The following is a 25,736-nucleotide window of genomic DNA, read 5'->3' as shown; positions in this document are numbered from 1 at the left end:
AAAAAAAAAAAAAAAAAAAAGAGATAACCTACTTTGAATGGTCCATAGAGTATGGTGAGTTTGGCAACAAGCCAATTCCTTCAAGAGCGTGTCTTCATTTATTTGAAGTCACTTGGCATGGAGCCTTATGTGGTCAAGCACCTAAGCCACGCTTTTAGGAGGACCTTAGGGAAGGGTCTGGCTTCCTGGGAGTTGCCAGTATTGTACCCTCCCTGCAGTCCCCCTGGTTAGCCAACCAGGGCTTCTGCCCACTCACTGGTACAGGGTGCTTGTGGCTACCTGAGTTGGGTTTCCCCATGGTCCCTTTGGGACAAAGGGTTGTGCTGGTAATAGGTCTATCACCACAGTTTTCTGATGCTGTACAGAATGCAGTGTTTAAAGTCAGGCTGAACATATAGGCTGCTTCACAGTCCCTATCCTTTATTTCAGGAGGAAAGGGATGGCCAAGTCTCGCAGTGACAGGCATGTTAATCAGTGGGTTGCTCTGCTCACAGCTTTTTCTGACCATCTGTTCTCCTAGCACTTGCTGATAAGATGGGGCATTGGGACATGGCCCTGCCCTCATCACAGCTGATGGCTTCTGAGAGGGTCACCTGACCTGAGATGGGCCCCATCATATTCTCTCTTCCATGAATTTGAAATTAGTGTTCAACCCAAGAGGCGGAGGTTGCAGTGAGCCAAGATCCTGCCACTGCACTCTAACCTGGACAACAGAGTGAGACGTTGTCTCAAAAAAAAAAAGTGTTCCAGGCTCCTCACCAGTCTCTGTTGGATGTTTGAATTGGGAATGCTCTAATGGGAGGCTTTTGTACAGAGAGAGCCAGTGTGCACAGATAGAGAAGAATGCAACAGACGTGCAAGAGAAGTACATCCCAGAGCCCTACCTATAGGGAAGGGTAGCTCCCTTGGCCTCCTGTCCCAGGAGTTACCAGCGGCTTGTGCTTCCCCACAAGATGCCCATGGCCCTCAGGAAGCCCCTTGCTCAAGGTGGCATGTATCTTCTCTTGCTAGTAGCCACATGATCTGTGATTAAGATACTTTATGATTGAATGATACGAGGTAAAATGAGTTGGGAGAACAGTTTAGTAAAAATAATATCCATAGTATCAAGAATTGCATCAAATAATATCAAGAATATAGCCATGGTGCCTGCTGGTCCATCCTGCCAGCAAGCCAGTGCAGTCCTTGGTCACAATCACTCACAGTGTATGCTAGGGCTTCAGACAGCCCTTGGCTGTGAGTGAAGATATATGGTAAGAGCCAGTAGATTTCCTGTGCCCAGGAAAACCATGCCCTTGGCCATAACTTGTTCTGGCCCCTTCAATGCTGTTTTAAAGAGTGGTCACTGGGCCAGTCACTTTCAGCTGACACTATCAGAGGGGAAGGATTTCTGCTTCTTGCTGAGAAGCCTTAGCTTTCTAAAATAAATTGTTTTGGTGACACTTGGGGAAGGAAGAGGCTTACATCATTGGCCTTTGAGTTGAGAGACCTGATTACCAGGTTATACTTTTCTGGACTTCTCATTTGTCTAAGACCACAACAGTCATATTTGTTTCTAAGCACAACATGGAAGGAATACGACAGCTTTTAATGCTGGTTCCAAACTTGACTATTGCATCTCTCTAGCCTTTTTTAAACATTCAGACTCCCTGCCTAACCTCTCCCATCTCATGCCCTCTTAGCAACCTCAGAAACCAAAGAATGCCCTGTTAATGTGTCCTTGATGAGAGCTATTTGCAATCAAAGTGTTCTTTCTGATCACATTTCATTATCAGGAGATATATATATATATATATATACACATATATTTAGTAACAGTCCCATGAGGGACTCATCTTTTCATTATCAGGAGAGAGACAGAGAGAGAGATACATACACACACACGCACACACACATATATAAACTATATATTATTAATATATATTTATTATATATAATATATTATTTTATATTATATATTATTACTATAATATATATTTACATATATATTAACTATACATATATATACATATATATATATATATATATATGTATGTATGTATGTATGGTTAATAACAGTCCCATGAGAGACTCATCTGTTTTCAGGGAGCAGATGACCGGGGGTGCAGGTAACATGTTCACAAAGTCTTAGAATACAAGGTAAAAATGTCAGTCATAAGAGATATGTGGAAAATCTTAAGCACATTCAGAAGAGGATGAAATGATCATTGACTTTGAGTGTCAGGAAAGGCCTCTTGGTGGAAAGGACATCTTTGTTGTGCTTTGAAGGGCAGGTGGGACCTGGTTGGGCAGCAATGAGACAGGAGGACTGAGCAGGTAGAGCCCGTCATGTATCCTGCAGGAGCAAGCTCTATGGTTGTGTTACCTCAGGGTCCAAAGTGGAATTGTATTTGCCCCCATAGCCATGTGGAGCTGTGTAATTTTCTATAGGAATAGATCTCTGGTGCAATGTACCATTACTAATAGTGCCTTATTAGACACTTCTTTTTAATTCCAATATATGTCAGGTTTTAGACAGAATCCTTGTCTATATGTGAAAAGTATGAAGTTTGCAACTATAGTTTTTATAAATTTATCTTTAAAAAGCTTCACTGATTCTTAAAGTCATCCAGGATTTCTGACTCTAAGAGATGTAGAGTGTATTTGCTTATGGAAAATAGAAGAATTAAAACAATAACGCAAATACTACTTCCAGTGCCACATCCTCTTTTAAAGAACACAGGTCATTTTCATTGCAACCTCATTACACTGAACAAGCTTTTCTCTTCCTCTTAATGTGACAAAATTATATGACCTATCACTTCTTTTGAAGATCAAAGGAAATGAAACTCCAGATCTGGGGAAATGGTTTCCCTAATTCCTGTGCTGTTAAAGCTCCTATTCATCCATGTATGAAAATCCAGGGAGATAATTGGCTAGCAAAATCACCAGGCTTCTGGGACAATAGTCAGAATGAGATCAGCTTTTGAGAAACAGTGCAACTTAGCCCTTCCTGCTGGATTCCCAGCCATAGGACTTCTGTGCCATGGTCGCATCCAGAGTCTCTGTGGGGCTGCCCAGAAAGCTGTTTACCTTCTGTTGTAACACCTCCCAAGGCAACCCACTCCACTTTGGGCAGTGCCTATTATTAGAAATTTCTTCCTTGTAATGAGCCAAAGATCTGTTTCCCTATAACTTTCCCTAATACTGGCTTAAATATAGACTTTTGAGGACTAGCTTAGAAACATAGCCATGGTGTATAACACTGTTTCTCGAAGAAAATGCATTTTGAATTTCAAACAAGTAATATATAAATAATCTGGAACACAGCCCAGTTCATAAAATGGAGCATGCCCAGTAAGGGGCACGGGAAGCCTGGCCCAGGAAAGGAGAAGGGAAGAGACCAGCGCCCACAGTTCAGTTTGTAGAGTTCATTTCTTCCCACTCTGCCTTTACCCATGTTTCCTGGCTGTTGAGAATTAGAAACTGCCCAAGAAACCTTGCTGTGGAAATTGGTTCAGGGTACTGGTTTCCTTATAACTCACTCTTAGGAAGCACTCAGGCAGTATAAAGAAAACCAGGCTTCTCTTTAGCACTCACCTACCTAGAGGAGGAGGTCAATGACTGGATAATATTGGACAGAGGAACTCAGCCCTCAGCCTTGCCTGCTGTTACTTACACTGCGGCAAGAGGCAGCATATCATAAGGGCTAGGAAAACTGCCTTCAAGTTGGACAGAAATTGACTGGACTCCGGGCTATACCACTTATTCGTTTTGTGACTTTGAGCAAGTTGCTGAAAGTCAACAACGGAAAGCCTCAGGTTTTCATCTGTGAAACAAAGATTAAGAATAAATGTGATGAAGCATATAAGGAGCACTGTACTGCCCAATAAATGTCATTTATCACATAAATACACAGTTAACTGTGTTTCTGGACTGTACCCTTAGTTCATGAACAGCCAATCAAATCCTCCTCCCATGCTGTGGGGTGAGCAGATACGATGAGGCTGCATTATCTGGTGACTCAGCCCATCACTTTTGGTCAGAGCTACTTTGAAAGGCGACTCCACAGTTTCAGAGTGGGTTCTCCTCATATATGTTGCACCAGTAGCCTCTTGTTTCTGTTCTCAGGGCCAAAACCAGAGTACTTAAGTTTCCTAAGCTTTCATTCTAGAATGTGCTTGGTGGAAAACCAGTACTCAAGATGCTACAGTTTTCTGTGTGTTTGTCAAGCTTTATTGATTCTTCAGATCAGTCCTTCTATAGGTTTGTTCCTGGTGCTTATGATATTGAACGTATCTGGTTCACCTTGACATATACATGAAGATATTTATTTCCCATACTGGCTTTTAAAGTTGCAAACTATAGCTTGGAGTGGAACGTGCTTTCATTTCTATAGATGTACCCACTTGAATGTAGGGTGGTTGCGGGGGATGGGTAGCCTTTTAAAATAAATGAAATATTGGCCATGCCCATAAATCTTATTTATTTTTAATTATGGCAGCCAAATTCTCAGGGTTTATTCAAGGACAAATCAGTGCCAGGATGGATGACATTGACTTATGAACTCTTCTTACAAAAGAGTTAGGAGTAAAGGATTGAGGAGCAAGAACCTTCTACAGACAGGCTAAAGAGGACATTAAAGGAAAGCAGTGGTGGAGGGTCAGAGCTTTGCTCTGCTATTTAGTAGCGATGACCTTGGGTACATTTCATAGGGTTATTAAGAGGATTGAGCCAGATGAAGCATTAAAGCACTTAGCATAGTGCAGGGCACACAGATAGCCCCTCAGTTGTACATTTTTTAAGAGAGGGAATTCTTACAAAAATGCCGTTCATTCTCTTGGTTCCTAACCATCAGCTACAGACCTCATCGAGTTATAAGTTATTAGACCTTCAAATTACTTTTCTATTAGTGATGATGGATTAGCAGGAACCATTCCCATGCTTTCTTATTTAGTCCCCCTTGTGGCCAAAAGCAGACATTTAGGAAGCATGTGCTGGATTAGAAGCAATTGATCAAAGAATGGGTTTTTATCTGAGTGCATCTGCCAGGCCCACCATTTGGCCTCCTTGATGCAGTGCTAGTGACAATAGACTTTATGCCTCTAAAGTTGACACTTACTTACCTGCCTGCTATCTTGTATTTGATCAGTTAGCAAATATTTACTGAGCCCCTCCTATGAGTGGGCATTTGTCTTGGCCTTGGGGATACGCCCATGAATAGGACAAAAATCCTGCCCTCATAGAACTTAGCATTCATTTTGGTAGAGAGACTAAGCGAATAAGGTAAATAGTGTAAAAGGTGATAGGTGCAATGGCGAAAAATAAAGCAGGAGCCCTGCGGAGGAGTAGAATTCTGGTTTCAAATAGGGTCATCAGGGAAGGGCTCATGGAGGAGCAGAGACTTGAAGAAATGAGAGATCTTGGAACTGCAGGCAGGAGGAAGGGCAAGTGCAAAATCTCTGAGACAAGAGCATGCCAAGGGTATTGAGGGTAAGCACAGAGGCCTGTGAGGCTGCAGCAGAGTGAACCAGTGAGGGCTGCAGGTCAAGTAGGACCTTGCAGGCCAGGATAAGAACATTGACTTTCTCTCCGAGAGATGAAATGTTGTGGGAGGATTTTGAGCAAAATCATGATATTATTGGACTTAGGTTTCAACAGGATCACCTCAACTGCTGTGTTGAATAGAGCATGGGGGCAAGGGTGGATGCAAGGGGAGATGGAGGCTTGGCCTAGGGTAGTAGTGGTAGAATTGGTGAAGTGTCCCCTTTGTGCTTTTCTGAAATGTCAGATTTTTTTTTTTTTGCCAAAACCTTATTACTATTACCTTAAAGTTATTTTTTTCATAGTACTCTGTCAACATTAGACATCCGAATTTTCCCTATACGTTGCATTTAGTGGCAGTACTACATATATATGCAGTGTAGACATATGAGTGTTGAAAGGAAAGTAAATTAAGTCACTAACAGAAGTTTTTAATTTTTTTTCCTTAAATCACATCAGGAGAAAGTTAGGATCACTGCACGGAGAATCCTACCTTACTGTTTATATGAGACTCTTGTTCTTGAACATTGCATGCATACTTTCTTTTCCAGGTTTTTCCACATCTAATAGTAGGTCCTCTTCTAACATTATGTCTTATTGGCTCAAGTTTCACCTGAAAGGAGGCATGGATTCTTCAAATGACCCCACCCTATCACACCTCATTGATGCATAGCCACATAGAGCATGGGAATTCAATGACTTTTTTGCCATCTGAGTTCTAGATTCTTTCTGTGTATAAAGTATTTATTAGGACAATGGTTTTGGTTTCGGTATTTTGAAGATGACAATCCTATATAGAATTATGCAAAGAAGATTTTCCCTTATGAAAATAATGGAGCTGCAGGAAAGTCAAATCTGTTCAACAACATAATTATGAGAAAGAAGTGTGCCATCTTTAGATTGGCATTTAGGTTCCCATTTATGGAAGAATTGTTATGATTCATTTTTCCAGATTCATTTCCATCCAAAATTCACAAGGACATAGCCAGTAAAAAGGAGCTGAATTTGAAGAAAAGCTTGTCATCAAGATTCATTCTGTATTTATTGAGCTCCTACTATGTGCTCCAGAGGCACATTGTACTATAGGCATAGTGACTGGCTTTCAAATTAAAAACTGAGAATCATTGTCAGATAAGCAGTGATTCTGTTTAGATGGATATTAGGACAGAATGTTTGAACAGCATGTTGTCTTAGAAAATCAGGTACAAGGTATGACTGAGGCTTTGGTGGATTTAAAGGAGGAAAGGATTTATTCCTTCCCCACGTGACTCTTAAAATCTTGATGTATTAATACAATTAATACAGGGCAGAACACAGAACAAATGCATGGTCAGTAGAAACATTCTGTCAACACACATTAATATATGGCTCTTGTTTATAAGCTTATTCTGACATGAACTTTTTAAAAAGTATCTTATTAGTGTGGAATTTGATCCATTTTTTCACAGCACTGGTTACCTGAGGAATGGAAGAAAGGGAAGGGGTTTCTCGCCACAACTCTTCCTGGTGGTGCTAAGACTGTTAGTGCTCCTGGCACTCATGCAGCCTCAGTGTGTATTGAACTGTGCCAAAAGATTTTAGGTATAAGTGAGATCAATGTGGGGGTTTCATGAAGGAGGTGGGGCATAGAGGGAATCCCCCAAACATTAAGCTTCTGTCACTTTAGCCACTACAGCTGGTCCTGATTTCTAAGTATGTAAATCTTCTGGTAAGTGGCTTTGCTGGCCCCAATTACTAATAGGCATTACCTATATGATGTCTATTTATATATTTGGGTCATCATGAAACAAAAGGTATGAGCTACATTCATATAGTCTTAACCTCTGGTTTATTTGCTTCTTTCTTTCATGTGCTCTTGGACTCTCAAAGTTGAAATAAGACCTTTGCTATTAGTATAGATCAAAAATCCAAGTCCTTTTTTAAACATTTGCTCTGAGAACTCAACAATGTTACAAAGAAAAAGTAATGCCAAGAGGCTCAGAATAAACTACCCTTAACATTCCTCTCTGATGTAATAGAACGTTTGTCAATGTATGAGTATGTGTGCAGTTAAATTCTTCTTTTCTTTTTGCTTAGGGGGAAGAAACCTAAAGTCCATAAGCTCTTAGGGTAATATAAAAGAAACAAGAAACCAATTCAATAGGGCTTCCCATTCTTTCTCTTTTCCCAGTGGGAAATACAGAGTACCTAATACCATGTTCAGGAATTTTCTGTGACTCTATTTGTTGAATAGTAGAATTAAGTATAAGGTAGAGCTGCTTGGGCCTCTTTGAAGGGGTTTAGTTATTCAAATAGTAAAAGCCTCTCTTAACAAGGTGGTCTTTATTATTATTTTAGCAGCTCTATACCCTGATTTTCTGTGACAGGCCAATCTCAAAGATCTCTACCATGTTCGGATTTTTTTTTTTTAATTCTGAAAATACTGTCACCATATGGGTCAATATCTACCACTTCATGGGCCCATAGGACATTAGAGAGTATTCAGTCTCTAGACAGCCGCCTCCTTGAGCCACCCCTCAGCTGAACTCCCAGGATGAGTACAGAGCCTAGCAGGTGCGGCCCCTTGGTGAATGCTGTTGACCAGAGTCTCCGGCATCCTAGCTAACAGTTGAATTTTATCTTTGCCCCTGTGAGGACCACTGGGCAATTCAAAAAAAACAAAGAACTCTAGCACTGGAAGGGCCCTGTGGCTAGTCCTGCCACTTTGTAGATGATGAACTAAGACAGATATGCAACATGACTGATGTAAGCTGGTGGTTGCGACTTAACTGAGAGAAGGAGGTATTGTTTGCTGGACTTAGAGCATGCTTAGAGCCATTTCCTATGAAATGATTAGTTGTTTCACTACACATATGAAGACCCACAGCCAAAGCTAGAATTTCTGACTTTTCGTAGTGCTGTTCAAAGCCATTTTCATATTTTTGAAAGCATCTGTCATTTGTTAGACCTTGCTAGACAATGTGCATTTTAGACTCTGTCTGATCATTGATAAAATCCAAATAGAAGCTAGAGTTTGTGACAAATCACTCTAGGCTCATAACCTAGCTCCTGAAACTTGAAGTCTATGAATTGGCTGTAGGATGTAATATTTAAATCCAAAATTTAATCTCAGTGGACTGTACTGGGTACATAAAGAGTACCCTGTCTGTTCATTAGTATGTATGGGGTCAATGAATTGTGCTGTGCTGGCATTTTGTTTCCCACAAGTCTGTCTCTCTCTCTCTCTCTCTCTCTCTCTCCCTCTCTTTTTTTAAAGAGATCTTGTTCTGTCACCCAGGCTGGAGTGTGGTGGTACACTCTTAGCTCATTGCAGCCTTGACCTCCTGGACTCAGGTGATCCTTTGACCCCAACCTCCTGAGTAGCTAGGACTATAGGTGTGTGCTGCCACACCTGGCTAATTTTTGTGTTTTTTTTTTTTTTTTTTTTTTAAGAGATGGGGGTCTCACTATGTTGTCTAGACTGGTCTTGAACTCCTGGCCTCAACTGATCCTCCCTCCTGCTTTGGCCTCCCAAAGTGCTGGGATTACAGGTGCAAGCCACTGTGCCTGGCCTTGTTTCCAATAAATCTTTAAAGGAGAAAAAGTCTCTTTCTTCCATGTCCTACTTCTTGTAATTGGCAGCCACCTTCATAGACTTGCCCACTCTATTTTGTGTCTCCTTGCTGTCGCCTGTCTTCCAGCATTGTCCTCTCGTGTTCTAGTGACAGTCTTCTTCCAGCCTTAGTCCCTAACCTTCCCACAATCTTCTACTTCTGTTTCCTAAGATTCATTGTTCCCTCTTAGCTGTTACTTCTGGCCTCAGCCCTCACCTGCAGCTCAGACTTACTCCTGAACTCCAGCCCCACATTCACAACTGCCTTCTGAGCATGTTGCCTATGTGACCTTTGGTCACCCAAAACCCAATAGAAGACAGAACCTGGACCAGACAGTCTCTGGATTTCCTTTTGGTTCTCAGATTCCATATTAACAAGTCAGCATTTAAGATTATCTCACTCCTCTGCCCCTTAACTTCTCTGTCTCTTTTTAATGATACCACTAACCTCTCAGCCATGTAACATGTATTGTCTTACACACACAGACACACACACACACACACACACACACACACATACACATGTATGCATGTACACACAGATACAAAAATGATGGAGTAAAAAGGTTGAATTGGCCAAAACACTTACCTGGAGAGTTCAAAGCACATGTCTTACTGCCATTAAGATAACAGTGGGATCTTCTTATAAAAAGTAAAGCTTTTGTTATGCTAGTGAGCTTATAACTTTTTGCATGTCTGTGTAAAACTACAAACGCGTGTCCTGCTGGGCATTCTTCCTACCCTTTGTTACCCAGGAGCCTCTCACCACCTTGGAAAGCTGACAGAACAATGGGCTTCAGGTCCAGAAATGAGCCCACTTTTCTACCCCTGCTGCTGGTGGTTTATCAGGTACTGGGAGAACCTTAGAAACTCTCTTTTGTTTGCCTAAAGGCATAGCTATAAATATATTTCAGGGTGACTGAGTATGTCAAGTTTGAGATTCTGATTTGTTGTATCAGAATGTTAGAGATGGGAGGGAAGCACTGGCAATCAGGTTTCTCTACCTCCTGATTTTACTGAAGAGGGAACTGAGGCCCAGAAACATCAGGTGATCTGCCCAAAGTCACACAGCTCATTAGTGACAAAACTACAACTGAAGCCCTGGTCTTCTAACCCCCAGCCCAGAGCTCTAACATTTTTAATTTTAATTTTTTTTGAGATGGGGGTCTTGCTATGTTGCTCAGGCTGGCCTCGAACTCCTGGGCTCAAGTGATTATCCTGTCTCAGTCTCCTGAGTAGCTGGGATTACAGGCATGAGCCACTGCACTCAGCTAACATTTTTTTTTTTTTTTTTTGAGACAGAGTAAAGCTCTGTTACTGAGGCTAGAGTACAGTGGCATGATTTGGGCTCACTGCAACCTCTGCCCTGGAAGTTCAAGTGACTCTCCCACCTCAGTCTCCCAAGTAGCTGGGATCACAGGCACCCGTCACCACACCCAGCTAATTTTTTTGTATTTTTAATAGAGATGGGGTTTCACCAGGTTGGCTAGGCTGGTCTCGAACTCCTGGCCTCAGGTAATCTGCCCACCTCCGCCTCTGCCTCTCAAAGTGCTAGGATTACAGGTGTGAGCCACCATGCCTGGCCCCAGCTAACAATCTTTTAAATATATTGAGTCCCTTTCTACCACTCATCTGGAATGGGTTCTCAAGCCCAGTGAGGAATCCCAATAAATTCTGGTTCTTGGTCTATTTTAAAAACACTAAGTATACACATAATTTGTAATAAAATTTTAAGTTATAAATATAATGGATACATACTGTTACTTCTTAAAGATAAGACCATGACATCATAGAAGCTGCTGGTTTCTGTGCTTTTCTGGTTGCTTTCTCCACCTCTACCTAATCAGGTCCCCACGTTGTGCAAAGACTTCTCCTCTTTGTCCCCTTGGCGGACACACTCACATAAGAATCAGCTGAAAGAACTGTTTGTCAGGTACTTTTCCTCTTAAAATCTAATATCTGAGGAAAGTGGATTTTAAGATGGAGTCTCGCTCTGTTGCTCAGGCTGGAGTGCAGTGGCATGATCTCAGCTCACTGTCACCTTCACCTCCCAGGTTCAAGCAATCCTCCTGCTTCAGCCCCCCTAGTACCTGGGATTACAGGCACACACCACTGTGCCCAACTAATTTTTGTATTTTTACTAGAGACGGGGTTTCACCATGCTGGCCAGATTGGTCTCAAACTCCTGACCTCAGGTGATCCACCTGCCTCGGCCTCCCAAAGTGCTGGGTTTACAGGCATTAGCCACCGCACCTGGTCATGGATTTTAATTATTGATGATGCATATGGAGTTTTAGTGTCATGCATTTTCTTCTGAGTTACAGAATTCTCTGGAGGATATTTCACAATACCTCTGTGTGTAGTTGCCAGGAAGGAATTAACCTGTAAACCTCTGGGATGATTGAATTGTGGGTCTCCTAAAATGCAATCTAGCTAAGACTTCTGCCTATCATCTTGCCTGTGTTTCCTTTTGTTGGTTTTTAGTTGCAGTGCTTTCTATTCCGTATGGCTACTTAGTAAGCAATCTTTTTGATAGCTTGTACCTCTGTGATTCAATGTTTGTTTTTTCAATTAAATTTTTTTTTCTTTAATTGCATCGTACAGTAAATATGAATTTGTATCATTAGAATAATGTGCATATATTCACATAGAAGGTGGGGATTATGAACCTTGTCTTAAGAATTTAGAGAGGGGAAATGAGGACTTTACCCTCTCACACCTGGCACAGCAGCTGCAGCAGTTTCATCATAAGGTCTGTGGTCTGCATGCACAAAACAGAGCGGGATTAAGTAAAATGCCTCTGGACAGGTAAGAAAGGTGGAAGCCCTCTATTTCTGGCACCTCTCTGAAGATCAGGATGCTACCATGTCTGCGGAGAGACTTCTCAGCATTAGTCAGGTTGACCTGGCAAGAGCAAGGGAGTTGTTTATGTTGGCTGCCTGCTCCCCTAATATCCATTTTAGGATTAAAATAAACCTTAGTAAATCTGTTTCAGAGCATTTTGGATACCCCTTGGCATATTTCCAAACCTATCTGTAAGTTTTCTTCGAGTGTAATTTTAAAGTAATATGTATCATCACACAGAATGCTTTTCAGTTCTGATCTAACTTTTCTGATGCCATGATTATAGTTTTATTCTGCCTCATCACCAAGCCTAAATTGATAGTAGCTAGTGGTACTTTGCTACCCATAAATTTTGAGCTGTGTTGTAAGCACATATAAAATGAGATGCTGGGTATAAGCAAGAAAGTGAGAGCCTCAGCCTGGTTACTGCTGATGGAAGGCTGGGCCTGCCATCCTGGTTTGTGGTTGATTTGGAGCATATAAGGTGGTGCTGGTCCTTCACCAGGCCACTCATGTAGTTTATCTGTGGTCTCCTATCTGTCTCCTCCTCGAACCACAGCATTGGCTGCTTGCTGATCAATTCTTCTGAGAAAGAAGCAAAAGCTCCATGAGAAAGGTAATAAATGCTAATGATTGATTTAGGGTTTGAGGTCTCTGAGGAGCTCAGACACACAATTGCTTTGGTGAACTCTGAACTTACTCATTGCACCTCAAAGCACGAGAGAGATGTTTAAAAAAAAAAAAGTCCCTTGCTTTTTAGTTTGAAATGTGACTTTCCTGTGGGTACTTGCAAAAGTACATGTGTGGAGTGAATGTGTGTTGACAGGAGCCAAGAAAAAAAAAATCATACATATGATAGTGGTTTTTGTCTTGGCCTTGTCTTTGTATGGTTTTTATCCTCAGTGAGAAACATTTTTATAGTAAGAAGAATGTGAGAAAATTCCAGTTAGAGTGTTTTATGGATCTTTAGCCCTTTGCTTGTAGGTGTGTTTTCTCCTTCAACTACCAATTTCTTCTAACACCCACCTCACGTCCACCACCACTACTACTGCCAAATGTGATCTTAATCACCTAAGGGTGTGCTGCACCCTAACCATTTTCTCCTTTGTCTCTGTTTAATCTTTCCTTCTTTGTCTTTAGTATTGTTATTTCCCCAGATTACTGGCCCTCAATGGTCCAGAGTGGCATTCCTACCATTTCTGATAGTTCTTCACAGAGGCTCAGAAGTATAGCAAATAGATGGCTAACATGAAACTTCTTTTACTTACTTTATAATTAGCTGCTTATTCATTCATTCAATGGACATGTACTGAACATTGACTGTGTGTAAGGTACACAGCTCCCATCCTCAAGAGGATGTGTTCCTGGATATGCGTGGGAGGTGGGTAGGGTACCGCAGCACCATGGTATACTGCAGAGTGAGTTTGAGGAGACTAAGAGGAGTGAGTAAAGTGTGTACCGTAAGAATTTAGGATATAGAGTGATTGGATGGATAGGTAAGAAGATAGGTTGGATAGAATTCTAGGTAAGAGGATCATCATGAACAAAGGTTGAGAACTTCCCAGAGAATAGCTGTTTTCCTGGAACCATATAGAGTGCATAGGGGCAATGAGGGAGATAAGGCTGAAGAGGTGGGCTGTGGTATGTACAGAAGGCCTTACATATGTGGAGTTCAGGCTTCCTAAGACACAGCTGGTTCATCAGGAGTGTTTGAGTATGACAGTAGCAATATTGGAGAAGGCCTTTCCTCTTTGGGTTATTCTTAGATTCATAGCTCATGAGTGCTGGCAGGGACACGTCTAACCCAGTCTCCACGTTATTGAGAGGAACATGAGTCCCTTGAAAGCTTACAGGGGGATTAACTTGGTCAAGGTCAGGATGTTGGATGTTTTTTCTCCCATGCAATATGGTGCTCATAGTATTGTGCTTGTTTGTACCCACTGGCGAACTTTAAGAGGTGCCACTGAGATCTTTATAAGGAGTCTTTTACTGAGAAGTCATTATACAAAAAAGTTACTTACACACACGTTTGTAGCAGCACAATTCACAATTGCAAAAATTGTGAAACGCCCATCAGTCAACAAGTGGATAAAGAAAATTTGTGTGTGTGCGTGTAGTATTCCACACCATGGAATACTACTTAGCCATAAAAAGGAATGAAATAATGGCATTAGCAGCAACCTGGGTGCAATTGGAGACCATTACTCTAAGTGAAGTAACTCAGGAATAGAAAACCAAACATCGTATGTTCTCATATGATGAGAATGATAAATGGGAGCTAATCTATGAGGATGCAAAAGCATGAGAATGATACAATGGACTTTGGGGACTGGGGAGAAAGGATGGGAGCAGGGTGAGTGATAAAAGACTACACATTGGGTACAGTGTACACTGCTCAGGTGATGGGTGCACCAAAATCTCAGAAATCACCACTAAAGAATTTATTCACGCAACCAAACACCACTTGTTCCCCAAAAACCTATTGAAATTTTTTAAAAAGTCTTTTTCTGAAAATGGATTATTTGTGTAATTTATATTATATGAGCATTTTAACAAATTGATATTGTAGGTTTTGCAGTTACACAGGGAGAGGCTTCATATACAAAACGATGAAGCATTAGGATAAATTATGTTATGAAAGGAAAAAAGGCGTTAAAATGATCTTGGTACTGTTTGCCTTAAAATCAGGATTTTTTGTTAACTTTGACATACTGTATGTAAGATTTGTTCTGGTAGCAACTGAACTTCATGAAATCACTGGTCACAGAAATGTAAGTTATCAGACTCTCATACTTGATCATCAGTATACATTTTCATTAAGGCAATCACATTCCAATAAGGACCAGCAATAGCAGTTCACAGAATGCAGCTGCGCAGTTCATATTTGAAGTGTTACAGAATCTTTGGGAACAATCCCATGAAGTCGCAAGTTTCTGAATGAGGCTTATTTTCAGCCTAAACAATGACTAGCTTAACTTGATTTTTGCTTTTGTTCAATACATTTACATTGTGATATTTACAGCTTAGGCTGATAATGCTACAGTGGAAAGTATAGGGGAAAATTCTCTTTGGTCCCATCTTAAATCACCTCGCAGTATTTACCTGATGTAGAAGTTCTATAAGTATTTGGTATCTGATAAGCTTATAAAATACAAGTTCTAAGACCCAGAGAAGTGAAAAATGTATTTTTTTTTTCTCAATGGGATAGTAAGCATTTACTCTGTGCCTGGCACTGTGCTAGACGTTAGTAAAAGATGGATCAGGCACTGTCCTTTTCTACAGTGTTAATTGCATTTTTACCCCAACGACTTGACAGTTGATTCTTAAAATTTGATTTTAGCAGGTAAAAGGCATTTTGTGTTTGAGAGGCTGCTCAAAGAAGGTACTTTTTAAAACAACCACTGGGTGTCAGCAGAGGACTTAGAATTCTTGGCAACATCAGCGTTCTTGGTTTTCGTAATTCAGTAGGCCATCTTCATTGAGATTTTTCAAAGGCAGTCAACCTCCACGGGGCCACTTTCTCCCAAATATTAGTGTCAAACACTTTCACCTCAACACTGCATCACAATTGTTTATTTTTGCCTAATAAAAGTAACACTGGTTCCTCAATCTTTTTCTGATTTAAAACTTTTAATTCTGTCTTTCACGGTGAAGGTTCTACAAAGTAGAGAGGCTGCCGGGGTGGGGAGGTGTCACCAAACTCTTGTTGTTTCTGCTGACCTCTCCCCCCATATAGGTAGAGCTCACCCTTACCTTATGCAGTGAAAGGTACAGGGACCATTCTTGGTCCTGCACATACACAAAAAAACAGTCTGATAATGGAGCTCGAGGTTTCCAAATTATAGAAAGTATTTTCAGAGCATAAAGGAGAGAGGCCTAAGCATTTTCACTGGCCCAGCCATTTGGTTCATGGTATAGCATACATTTGGTGGTGCCCACAGACATTAGGAACAGTGTATTGATTGGCAAGGGAAGCCTTGGCAAGGTAAGTATTGATTTGTATCATACCAATTATCTCCGTTTTTCTTATCTTGACTCCTCAGGGTGGGGCCAAACAGAGGATGGTCTTTCTTGAACACCCAGGTTTCTTTCAAGCTTCATGCGGTATCAGTAGTGGTAGCAGTTAGAAGGCTGTCCGTTTGAGTCACTAAGCTATTGGTGACCTGAAAGACTAGCTTGGGATTTGGTTAGAGACATAAAGCAACCCCAATGGCTTTAGCAGCTAAAGCTGCCAGGGCGTATGGCCTGCAGGGGGTGGAGAGTTAGGCATAGCATTCAGCCTGGAATCTATCCCATAAAGTAAGGGCCTGATTGATGCAGGGTTTTAGTTTAGACATGCTATAGGGATTTCCTTTGGACTGATCAGTGGGATTTGGCAAATTGCATTACAGCTAATTCCAGGAACTATGCAGATTCTTCTGTTGTTTTATATTGAATAAAATATTAAGACAGCACATCAATAGGGATTCAAAAATATTTGGCATATTTTGTTTTTGTGGAAATTTCTGTAATAATAATCAAAGAGAATCACTATGTTCCTGAAAACATTGTGCAGGATGTCCATAAAATATACTGTGTACACACGTGCCATCAAAGAGGGAAACTGTCATTCTTCCTGGGGTTATTCCTAGCTTGGTGTCAGACAGCAGCTGGGGGAAGAAGGCTCTCAGACCTGTTCTATGATGTGCTTTGTTAACTGCTTTTTAAAAAAGAAGTTCTTTATTGTTGGCCTGACTTCTAATTAACGCAGGAATTGCATATGGGATTATATAACGGGCATGCTTATTGGGGAAAAAATGGTGTCTTTATGATGATTTTAGTTAACACTCTGACATTTCTCATTACTCAGGGAATCCTACAACAAGTATGATCTTGTTCATGGAAACTTGAGTCTTCAAATTTGGCCACATTGCTCTGTGCTGATTCTCACCTTTCTCAGCAATAGCTTCACACTCTCCTCTCCCTCTTTCAGATCACTGGGGTGATCCTGCTGGCTGTTGGAGTCTGGGGCAAACTTACTCTGGGCACCTATATCTCCCTTATTGCCGAGAACTCCACAAATGCTCCCTATGTGCTCATCGGAACTGGCACCACTATTGTTGTCTTTGGCCTGTTTGGATGCTTTGCTACATGCCGCGGTAGCCCATGGATGCTGAAACTGGTAAGTGTGTCATAACATGCTTTCTCAATTATATTTTTGTAAAAATATAAAGTACATGGAAGTGAAGTGGTTTGTCTTGAGGTCACAGGCAAGACCTTAACATTCACTGATTCTGATTTCAGTCCAGACTCTTTCCTAATGCATAGTTTAATCCCCTAGAGGTAAAAACAACTCCAATCCCAGCCTGGCACCTCAAATCTAGTCCCAGTAGAGATGATGGGTAGATGATGACAAAGCAGTGCCCAGTGATTGCAGTAGTCCATTTGTATCCTCATGACAAGATGTCCTGTTTCAGTTTTGAACTCTGTCTTAGAAGTTTCCTTAAGCATGTGACATGCAGCTTCGGTGGGCAAGGCAGTATCCTGAACATAAGCTGACTTTCACTTCCACGTTCCTATTGGAGAAATGCTTTCTACCTCCTTGAACCTGATGATGCACAGATACATGTGTGTGGTCGTCTCTGAACTTGCACTCCCTGGCTCAGTGCTATGAGAGTTGAGCTAAGCCAGAGCCTGCCACCCAGAGGACTGATGCAATGTCAAGTGTTGGCTAGCAGGACCAGGAAAGGTTGCATACTCGCATAGGACAGATAAAGCAGTGATGCTTCCCAGAGGGTAAGGGCAGACTGTTGAAAGGCTATTACTGTGATTTTTAACTTGTAGGTATACCAGTTACCTAATTTCTACTCACTATTCATGTTCTTCATTGATGGAGATAATGTTAAAGGATTTTATAGATAAAAATTAGCAAAGACCTCTCCTCAAATGAAAATTTTGTTTAAAATTATTTATTTCTGGCAACTCACTCCATGAAGGGGGAAGCAGAGATTCCATCAGGGCTATGTTCCCTATCCCTGTGTAGCCCTAGGTTGTTGTAACATTTAATACCATCTAGTGACGTGTGCGAGTGTGAGAGTGATTCGCTCCAAAGGATCCATCTTCCCAACTGGCACTGGGCAGTCAGTCTCTGTTGGAAGCGGTGCTTGACTTGGCCACTTTTTATCCTGCAGACCATACAGGAGGCTGATGCCTCAGCCACTACTGATTCTTCTGGTTGGTGGGCAAGCCATAATGAGGCCCATCCCAAGACACTTCTGCTGCTGTCACCTGACACTCTATTCTAACACGTTAAGTCTACCTTCTAGTACTTCTCATAAGCACTAGGGTTTCTTTTGGTCTAGTGCCGTGGTCCTCAACTCTGGATACGTGATTAAATCACCTGGGCAGCCATTTGCAAACACCTTTGCCAGCATCCCACCTCTAGCTGATGGAAGTAGATTCCCTGGTGGTGGTGAGGCTCTGGCATCTTATTTTCTAAAAAGCTCTCCAGAGGATTCTATCGTGTAGCCAGTATTGAGAACCTTTTCTTTAGCACAATGAGTAGCAAGGGGAGGATTAACTTCAAAACCATAGAAAAGAAAAATTTCTAAAAAACCCATCCATTCAAACAAGAAGGGAAGAGATGTGGTGTTGAGACCTGACTGATTCCAACTAACTGGCTTAAGTTTTTAGTGGCAAGAATGTAACCTCCCTGGACCTTTGTTTCCAATTGTGACAAAATAGAATTGCACTGAATTACCAAAGTTTCTCCCTGCTCAAATACTATAACTGGACAGGGGTGGGAGAGGGAATACTTTTATGTTCTAATTCTAAATTTGCCTGTGGGGCAGAAGTATCCCATAGCTGAGTGTAATGTCATAAATAGGATATGTGTATAAACAATGGAACAGTTAGTTATGGTCTCCTCTGGAGGTGGTTACACACCACACTACTGTTTTATTCTCCTAACACAAGTTCACTGGCAGGTGAGCCTTTTGGGGGGTAGAGATGTTTTTTGGTTTGGGGCTTAATTTGGGTCTTTAAAAATATATTTTATATCAAATTTTAGATTCTACATATGTGTAAGATCATGCAGTTATTAGTCTTTTCTGTCCCTGGCTTATTTCACTTAATCCATTAGATTCATTCATGTTGTCACATGTGACAGGATTTCATTCTTGTTTATGGCCAAATAGCATCCCACTGTGTACAGACAAATTGTATCCAGTGTGTATGGACACTTAGGTTGGCTACTGTCAATAGTACTGCAATATACCTGGGGGTGCAGATATCTCCTTGACATACTGATTTCATTTCCTTTGGGTGTATACCCCACAGTGGGATTGCTGGATCATATGGTAGTTCTATTTTTGATTTTTTGAGGAATCTCTACTCTGTTATCCATAGTGGTTGTACTAATTTGCATTCCAATCAGCAGTGTATAAGAGTTCCACCTTTTCCACATCCTCATCAGCATTTTTTATTTTTTATCTAAAGACAGGGGAGGAAGGACGAACAGAGATTGGCCAATGGGTACAAAGTTAGAGTTAGGAGGAATTATCTGCTGTTTTATTGCACAGTAAGGTGACTATAGTTAACGATAATGTATTGTATATTTAACAATAGCTAGAAGAGAGGATTTAGAATGTTCTCACCATGAAGAAATATTTTAGGTAATAGATACGCGGACTACCTTGATTTGATCATTACACAGAGTATGCATGTATCAAAACGTTATACTGTACTCCATAGATATGTACAATTATATGTCAGTTAAAAAAATAGAATTTTAAAAATATGATTTACTTCCTTTTATGTGATAGGTGCTGTACTGGGCACGTATAACATTTTATTTTTCTCCTCACTACCACCATGTACTGTAGGTTGTATTTTCATGTTATATGATAGGAACTTGGGGGTTTAGGTAACCTGCCCAAGTTCTCACAGCTAAAGTATGGAAGGCTGGGATTTGAACCCTTGTATGTTTCCTTCCAAAGCTAGGACTATTTCAGCTCTAGTGCTTACATTTGGGGATAAAAAAGCTGTAACCCCTACTGACCTGTATTTAGCACAAGTTCTTCCCAACAGGCTTTTGGCCAAGGCCTTCTGTAGGTAAAGCAGCCACTCTCTGAAAGCTCCTAGAGGCAGAAAACTTGCCAGACACAGAAAACTGCTGATCTGGCTGATGAGAACGGAAGTCATTTGATTAACTGCCAGTCTAGAATTCTGCAGTCCTCACATAACCTCATTAATTGCCAAACAACTGAAAATAACTATGTGTACTTTATGGAAGCCCAGAGAAGTCTGCCTCTTTTCTAATAGCTAGTCCATAACAAGATAGGATTCAAACATAGGAGGACTTCTGACCACAGAGACAGATATTCTTTCTTCCACCTGCCTGCTAACAGTTATTTTCCCACCCAACTTTCTGGAAAAATCTAGGCCTAGTGTGAGACTATCCCATCAGCAAAATAGGAGAGTCTCACATCAAACTGTGCTTTGAATTGCATTTTGTATGAGGCTGGAAGAGAAGTCATGTACATGGCGCATTCTTATAACTACATGTTTAGTATTTGAGTGGCTGTGCTTTGTAGAGAATTTTGTTAATATTTAGAAAGAAATTGATATTTTAAGCCAATATTTCCTCTTTCGATATATGTGCCATTGGGTGAGAAAAATAATTTATGATTCTGCATACATATATGTACTTTATGAGACATGTATATACTTTACAGGTAAGTAATGTGGCTACATGCAATCTATCCAAATTCCATAGCATCATTTAGGACCATTGCAAATGTTCAAAACCATTATATTTTATTTTGAGATGAGAAGAAGCAGATTGTAAGACATGTGCTTGTAGGTAAGGAATCAATTTTTTTTAACCTGCTTTTCAAAGTTACCCTTAATGTTTCATAAATACCAAGTACTACCCTTGAACTAGACATGCTTGCATAAGCAGGCACATATGAAAAACTTGGGAAGTACCCCCAGCATAAGATGAAAAGCACTGAAGATATTAGATGCTTGCAAATAACATTAGTATAGTATATTTACTTTTTGAAACGCTACAAACTCCATGCAGCATCCCAAACAAGAGAGGCAGGCAACCCCACAGGAAAGCCGCTGTGGCTACTGTGTCCAGTGATGACCACCAATCTGAAGAGGAACGTCCTCTTGCGTGTGTTTGGCTTCCTGGGCCCAAATGGGAGGGATGCAATTCCAAACGAAGCAGTTTTGTAACTGTTTCATCTGAGATGTGGTTAAGACAGCTGGAGGAGTTTGCCCAGGCAGGAAGTTCTCATCCTGGCCGTGCTCACACACATGATGGGCTAGCGTTAGGGAAAAGACATTGGGCTGGTTCTTATTTATTCTGAAAGCAGAACCAACACTAGTAAGTGGAAGTTAGAAGTAGGCAGACTTGTGGCCAAGGGAAAGGAAGTCTTTCCAATGATTGGAACAGCTTCAAAATGGAATCAGCCACAGGGGTTGGCTTGCAGACCATCATAGGAAGGTGGTAAAAAAGGACCCCCAGACAGGGCAGAATCTGTCCTGTGACCTTCAGAGCAGTTTGGCTTTTTTCTAGCTCAAAGATTCTAGTGTAACAAAGAGTGGCTATTTTAGTTGTGAAAGTTCCTTCCAGGTTTCTCCAGGTGAGCCAAGCTGACAGGCAAAATGCCAGTCTCTCAGTGAATTCTCCCCAGCCTGTGTACTCCAAAACGCATATGCATATTAAACACACATTCCTAGATTGAGACTTATGTGGGGAAATTTACAGAAGAATATTTCATACTTTCTCTTAACTTTGTCTACGGAGTGTGAGGACTTGTCTAATTCCCGTTGATTGAAAGTAACCTACCCTGAAGAAGCCCTCTTCTTAATCCTGATGTATCTGACTTTGTCCTTGTGTGCTTAATTTTCAGTATGCCATGTTTCTGTCCCTGGTGTTCCTGGCTGAGCTCGTGGCTGGCATTTCAGGGTTTGTGTTTCGTCATGAGGTAAGTATACACAAAGTTCAGAGCTCAGTTAAGGGGTGTTTGGGAGGAGGATTCTTGAAACCTCTTGAAATGTGTAAAAAGTACATATAGGCTAGCTGATTTCTTCAGTAGTATTGCCATTTTCCAAATATCATGTCGTATGACCTGAAATTTTCATGAAGTTCTAAATGTAGGAATTCCACCAAGCTTGAAACCTTCATTGTTGATCTTCACTGTGTTTTTCTATGTAGCCACTGCATAAAATGATTCTCTCCCCAGTTTTAAAGCAGTGACTTTCAACATGGATTAAATACTCATTTAAAAATAGCTGCTTCAGGCTGGGCATTGTGACTCATATCTGCAATACCAGAGCTTTGCAAGGCCTGGGGCAGGAGGATCTCTTAAGGCCAGAAGTTCAAGAACAGCCTGGATAACATAGTGAGAACCCATATCTAAAAAATAAAAAAATAAATTAGCTGGAGGTGGTGGCTTGCACCTATAGTCCCAGCTACTTAGGAGGCTGAGGACGGAGGATCACTTGAACTTGGGAAGTCAAGGCTGCAGGGAGGTAATGTCACACCACTGCACTCCAGCCTGGGCAAGAGAGTGAGACCCTGTCTCTATTTTTCTTTTTAAAATAGCTACAAGTGTTTATCTGTATAACAAGATTTCTAAGACTATAAAGGCAAGCCAAACTAATTGTCTTGCTGCCTCAAAATTTTATCATTGTACTCCATAAAGAATAGTAAAGCCAGAAGTAGATACACATGTGTTAAAAAGAAAAAAAAAAAGATACAGGTGGAAAACACAGAAAATGTTACTGTGGGTCTCGAAAGTCTTGCATTATCTATTCCCAGGCCTTGTTTTTTTATTTTTAATTTTAATTTTTCATTAACACATCTTGCGGCACACTTAAAGGTCCCACTTTTGGGCTTGGCCAAGTTCACTTCCCTCTGAGCTTGCCTGTGTGTTCTCTGCTCCCTTCACTATTGCCTGGTTTTTTCCTATCACCAGAGACAGTATCCCAGATGCCAAAGCTGACTCCCAGAACCCAGTTTGTATGGGTGCTGCATCTGGAATTAGGACCCCATTCGTAGTCTCTAGTGAAGTGACATCTGATGAAGTTTCAGCCTCAACATCCCTAAAAAGTGCCCCTTGTTTACGTGTGAACACCAGGAGCAGCCTGGCTTGCTCCTACCTGAGCCCTTGTGAACTTTCCTCTTGTTTGTTGCTGGGAGTGTGCTCTATGGAGGGGTTTTTCTTTTAATGGTGCTTGCTGCCTAGGGCCTGGAAATCCTCATCTACCTAACGTCTTTCCGTGTGAAACCCTAAGAGCTGTTGTGGGAGGAGGGTACAATGTGACTCTGACCACCAGTGCTGGTCTTGAATTTGGCTAAACAGTCAAACTCACATGATGACAATAGGTCTCAGTGCCATTTGACAAAAGCAAAAAGATATAACAAAGGAAGCACAGCTTGCCTGCTAGACAGCAGTGGGCTTGTTTCTCCACCATAAGTCCATAAAATGGTCCAGCGCCTATTCTGTGTACTTCCCCATCCTAAGAGACAGCTTAAGTGCAGTGAAATGAGATGACACAACTGGGTGTGGTAGCCACCTTAGCTTAGAAGCTATATGTAACTTGTGTATCTACCTCTTGTAACTGTCCCATGGACATAGTTTACAGCATTTTAGCAAAGATATGCCTACTTAGGAGAGTCACCATACTTAGCCCTAAGCTTCCCACCAAGTAATTATTGTCATTTGCTGTCCTCCCAGTTTGGAGGCATTTCACCAATTGGGGGTCAGTTTTATCACAAATTCAGTGGCCTGGTAACACATATGAGACTTCACTTTCATCACGTTTCCAGGGAAACAGAGCTTGAAAGTTTCCCCAAAATCAAATATGTTCACAGAAAAGGTTTCGTTAACCTTTTTTTTTTTTTTTTTTGAGACAGAGCCTTGCTCTATTGCTAAGGCTAGAGTGCAGTGCCACAATCTCTGCTCACTGCAACCTCTGCCTCCTGGGTTCAAGGGATTCTCTTGACTCAGCCTCCCAAGTAGCTGGGATTATAGGTACCTGCCACTATGCCTGACTAATTTTTTTTGTATTTTTAGTAGAGATGGGGTTTCACCATGTTAGCCAGGCTGGTCTCGAACTCCTGATCTCAAGTGATCTGCCCACTTTAGCCTCCCAAAGTCCTGGGATTACAGGCATGAGCCACTGTGCCCGCAAATCTTTTTAAGTTCTTGTCCTTTAGCCTTTTTTTTTTTAATTAGCCTCAATAAAGACAGGTAAGTGAAAGTTGGTTTTGCCCCACTCCTATGGTAAAATGGGGATCCACTTTTGACCAAACCATCAGTCATCCTGTCCACCAAAGTGGTTTGTCTTTTATGAGCCTCCTGTGTAAGAGCAGAGGAAGTTATAGAAAGATGGGCATTAATCAATTCAAAGAAAATAAGTAGAAAACTCATGCCTGAGGTTTGGCAGCTCACCATCGTAGCCCTTTCAGAAATGGACTGGTCACTCCAGTAGGTCATTCAACAGGTCAGACTTTCTCTGGATTGAGGCTGAGGGGAACAATTTTTTAAATTCCTGAGCCTAACCACCCCCCCTCACCCTGCCGCTAAATGTTCTGAGCTTTTCTGTCTCAAAAAATGGGGCATTGCCTCCCTGGCCTACATTTATACAGAGACTTTCAGAAGAGGCTATATTAGGGTATAAGTTGGTAAGAATTGAAGTCGGTTTGGGCTGTGGTGGACTGCAATCACATTCCTCCTTGTCTTCCATAGATCAAGGACACCTTCCTGAGGACTTACACGGATGCTATGCAGAATTACAATGGCAATGATGAGAGGAGCCATGCAGTGGACCATGTGCAGCGCAGCGTAAGTTCCAGAGGAGATGGGGGTGTGAACTATCTATGAGGTCTGGGCTTAGACTTATGGGCTGCCAGTAGGTTGGCCCAGTAGTTGATATTGGTTCTGTTCTTCAACTCTTAGTCCAGTTCCATTGCCAAGATAATACCCAGTCTTTGTCCAGGCGCCAGTTATTCAGGTAATTAGTGTCAAGGAGGACTACTCCCTTGAGTGTGCCTTGCATCAGTAAGGATTGCAGGTATGCCAAAAACAACTCATTTGCTCTTCAGATCTGAATCCTTGGGAAGGAGTTAGGCAGTGAATGTGTGACAACCTTGCTTAGAGTTGGCTCCCAGAGGCTGCCTTTCTGGAATCAGTATCTTCAAGCTGGGTGGAGAGCTCAGGTGAGCTGTGTTCACTGGCTGGGGCAGTGGAGTGGGTTTATAGAGTGGACCTAGAAGAAACTGAGGATCTGTTAGGTATGTGAAGGGTGTGAGCTGCCTCATGCTTTGCTGAGGATATGGGGGAAATAGAACAGAGAGTTCCTGTCTGGGTGGCAGGTGCTGGTGCTTAAGCTTGACTGCCCATCAGGAATAACTAAGGAAGCTTTTGCTTTGGGCTTTCTTGGTTTTGGTTGCTTCAGAAGCAGTCTTTTTTGTTATTTATTTTAATAAAAGTTCCAACATGTACAGAAAAGTCTTGGGAATACTACAAGGAACTGAATAATCAGATTTACCAATTAATTATATTTTTGCCCCATTTGCTTTAACATTCTCTTTATTGGGGGTAGCAAACCTCTTCCGTAAAGGGTCAATAGTAAAGACCAGGCACGGTGGCTCACACCTGTAATTCTAGCACTTTTGGAGGCCAAGGTGGGTGGATTGCCTGAGCTCAGGATATCGAGACTACCCTGGGCAACACGATGGAACTCTGTCTCTACTAAAATACACACACACACACACACA

The 25,736-nt window shown here is 41.5% G+C and overlaps 1 protein-coding gene across 1 annotated transcript in view; it reads left to right on the top strand.

Annotated features, from left to right (window-relative positions):
• Positions 1-25,736, top strand: part of TSPAN7 (tetraspanin 7) — a 124,362-nt gene that overhangs the window by 84,607 nt on the left and 14,019 nt on the right. The window contains exons 2-4 of the mRNA XM_017507008.2: positions 16,932-17,120; positions 21,862-21,936; positions 24,706-24,801. Coding sequence (XP_017362497.1) covers positions 16,932-17,120; positions 21,862-21,936; positions 24,706-24,801 — 360 coding nt within the window. The remainder of the gene's footprint in view (positions 1-16,931; positions 17,121-21,861; positions 21,937-24,705; positions 24,802-25,736) is intronic.

This window comes from Cebus imitator, unplaced genomic scaffold (assembly GCF_001604975.1).
Source record: "Cebus imitator isolate Cc_AM_T3 unplaced genomic scaffold, Cebus_imitator-1.0 Scaffold366, whole genome shotgun sequence".
Classification (NCBI taxonomy): Eukaryota; Metazoa; Chordata; class Mammalia; order Primates; family Cebidae; genus Cebus; species Cebus imitator.
Note: the sequence above shows the minus strand (reverse complement) of the source record. Positions and strands in the feature narration are given on the sequence as shown.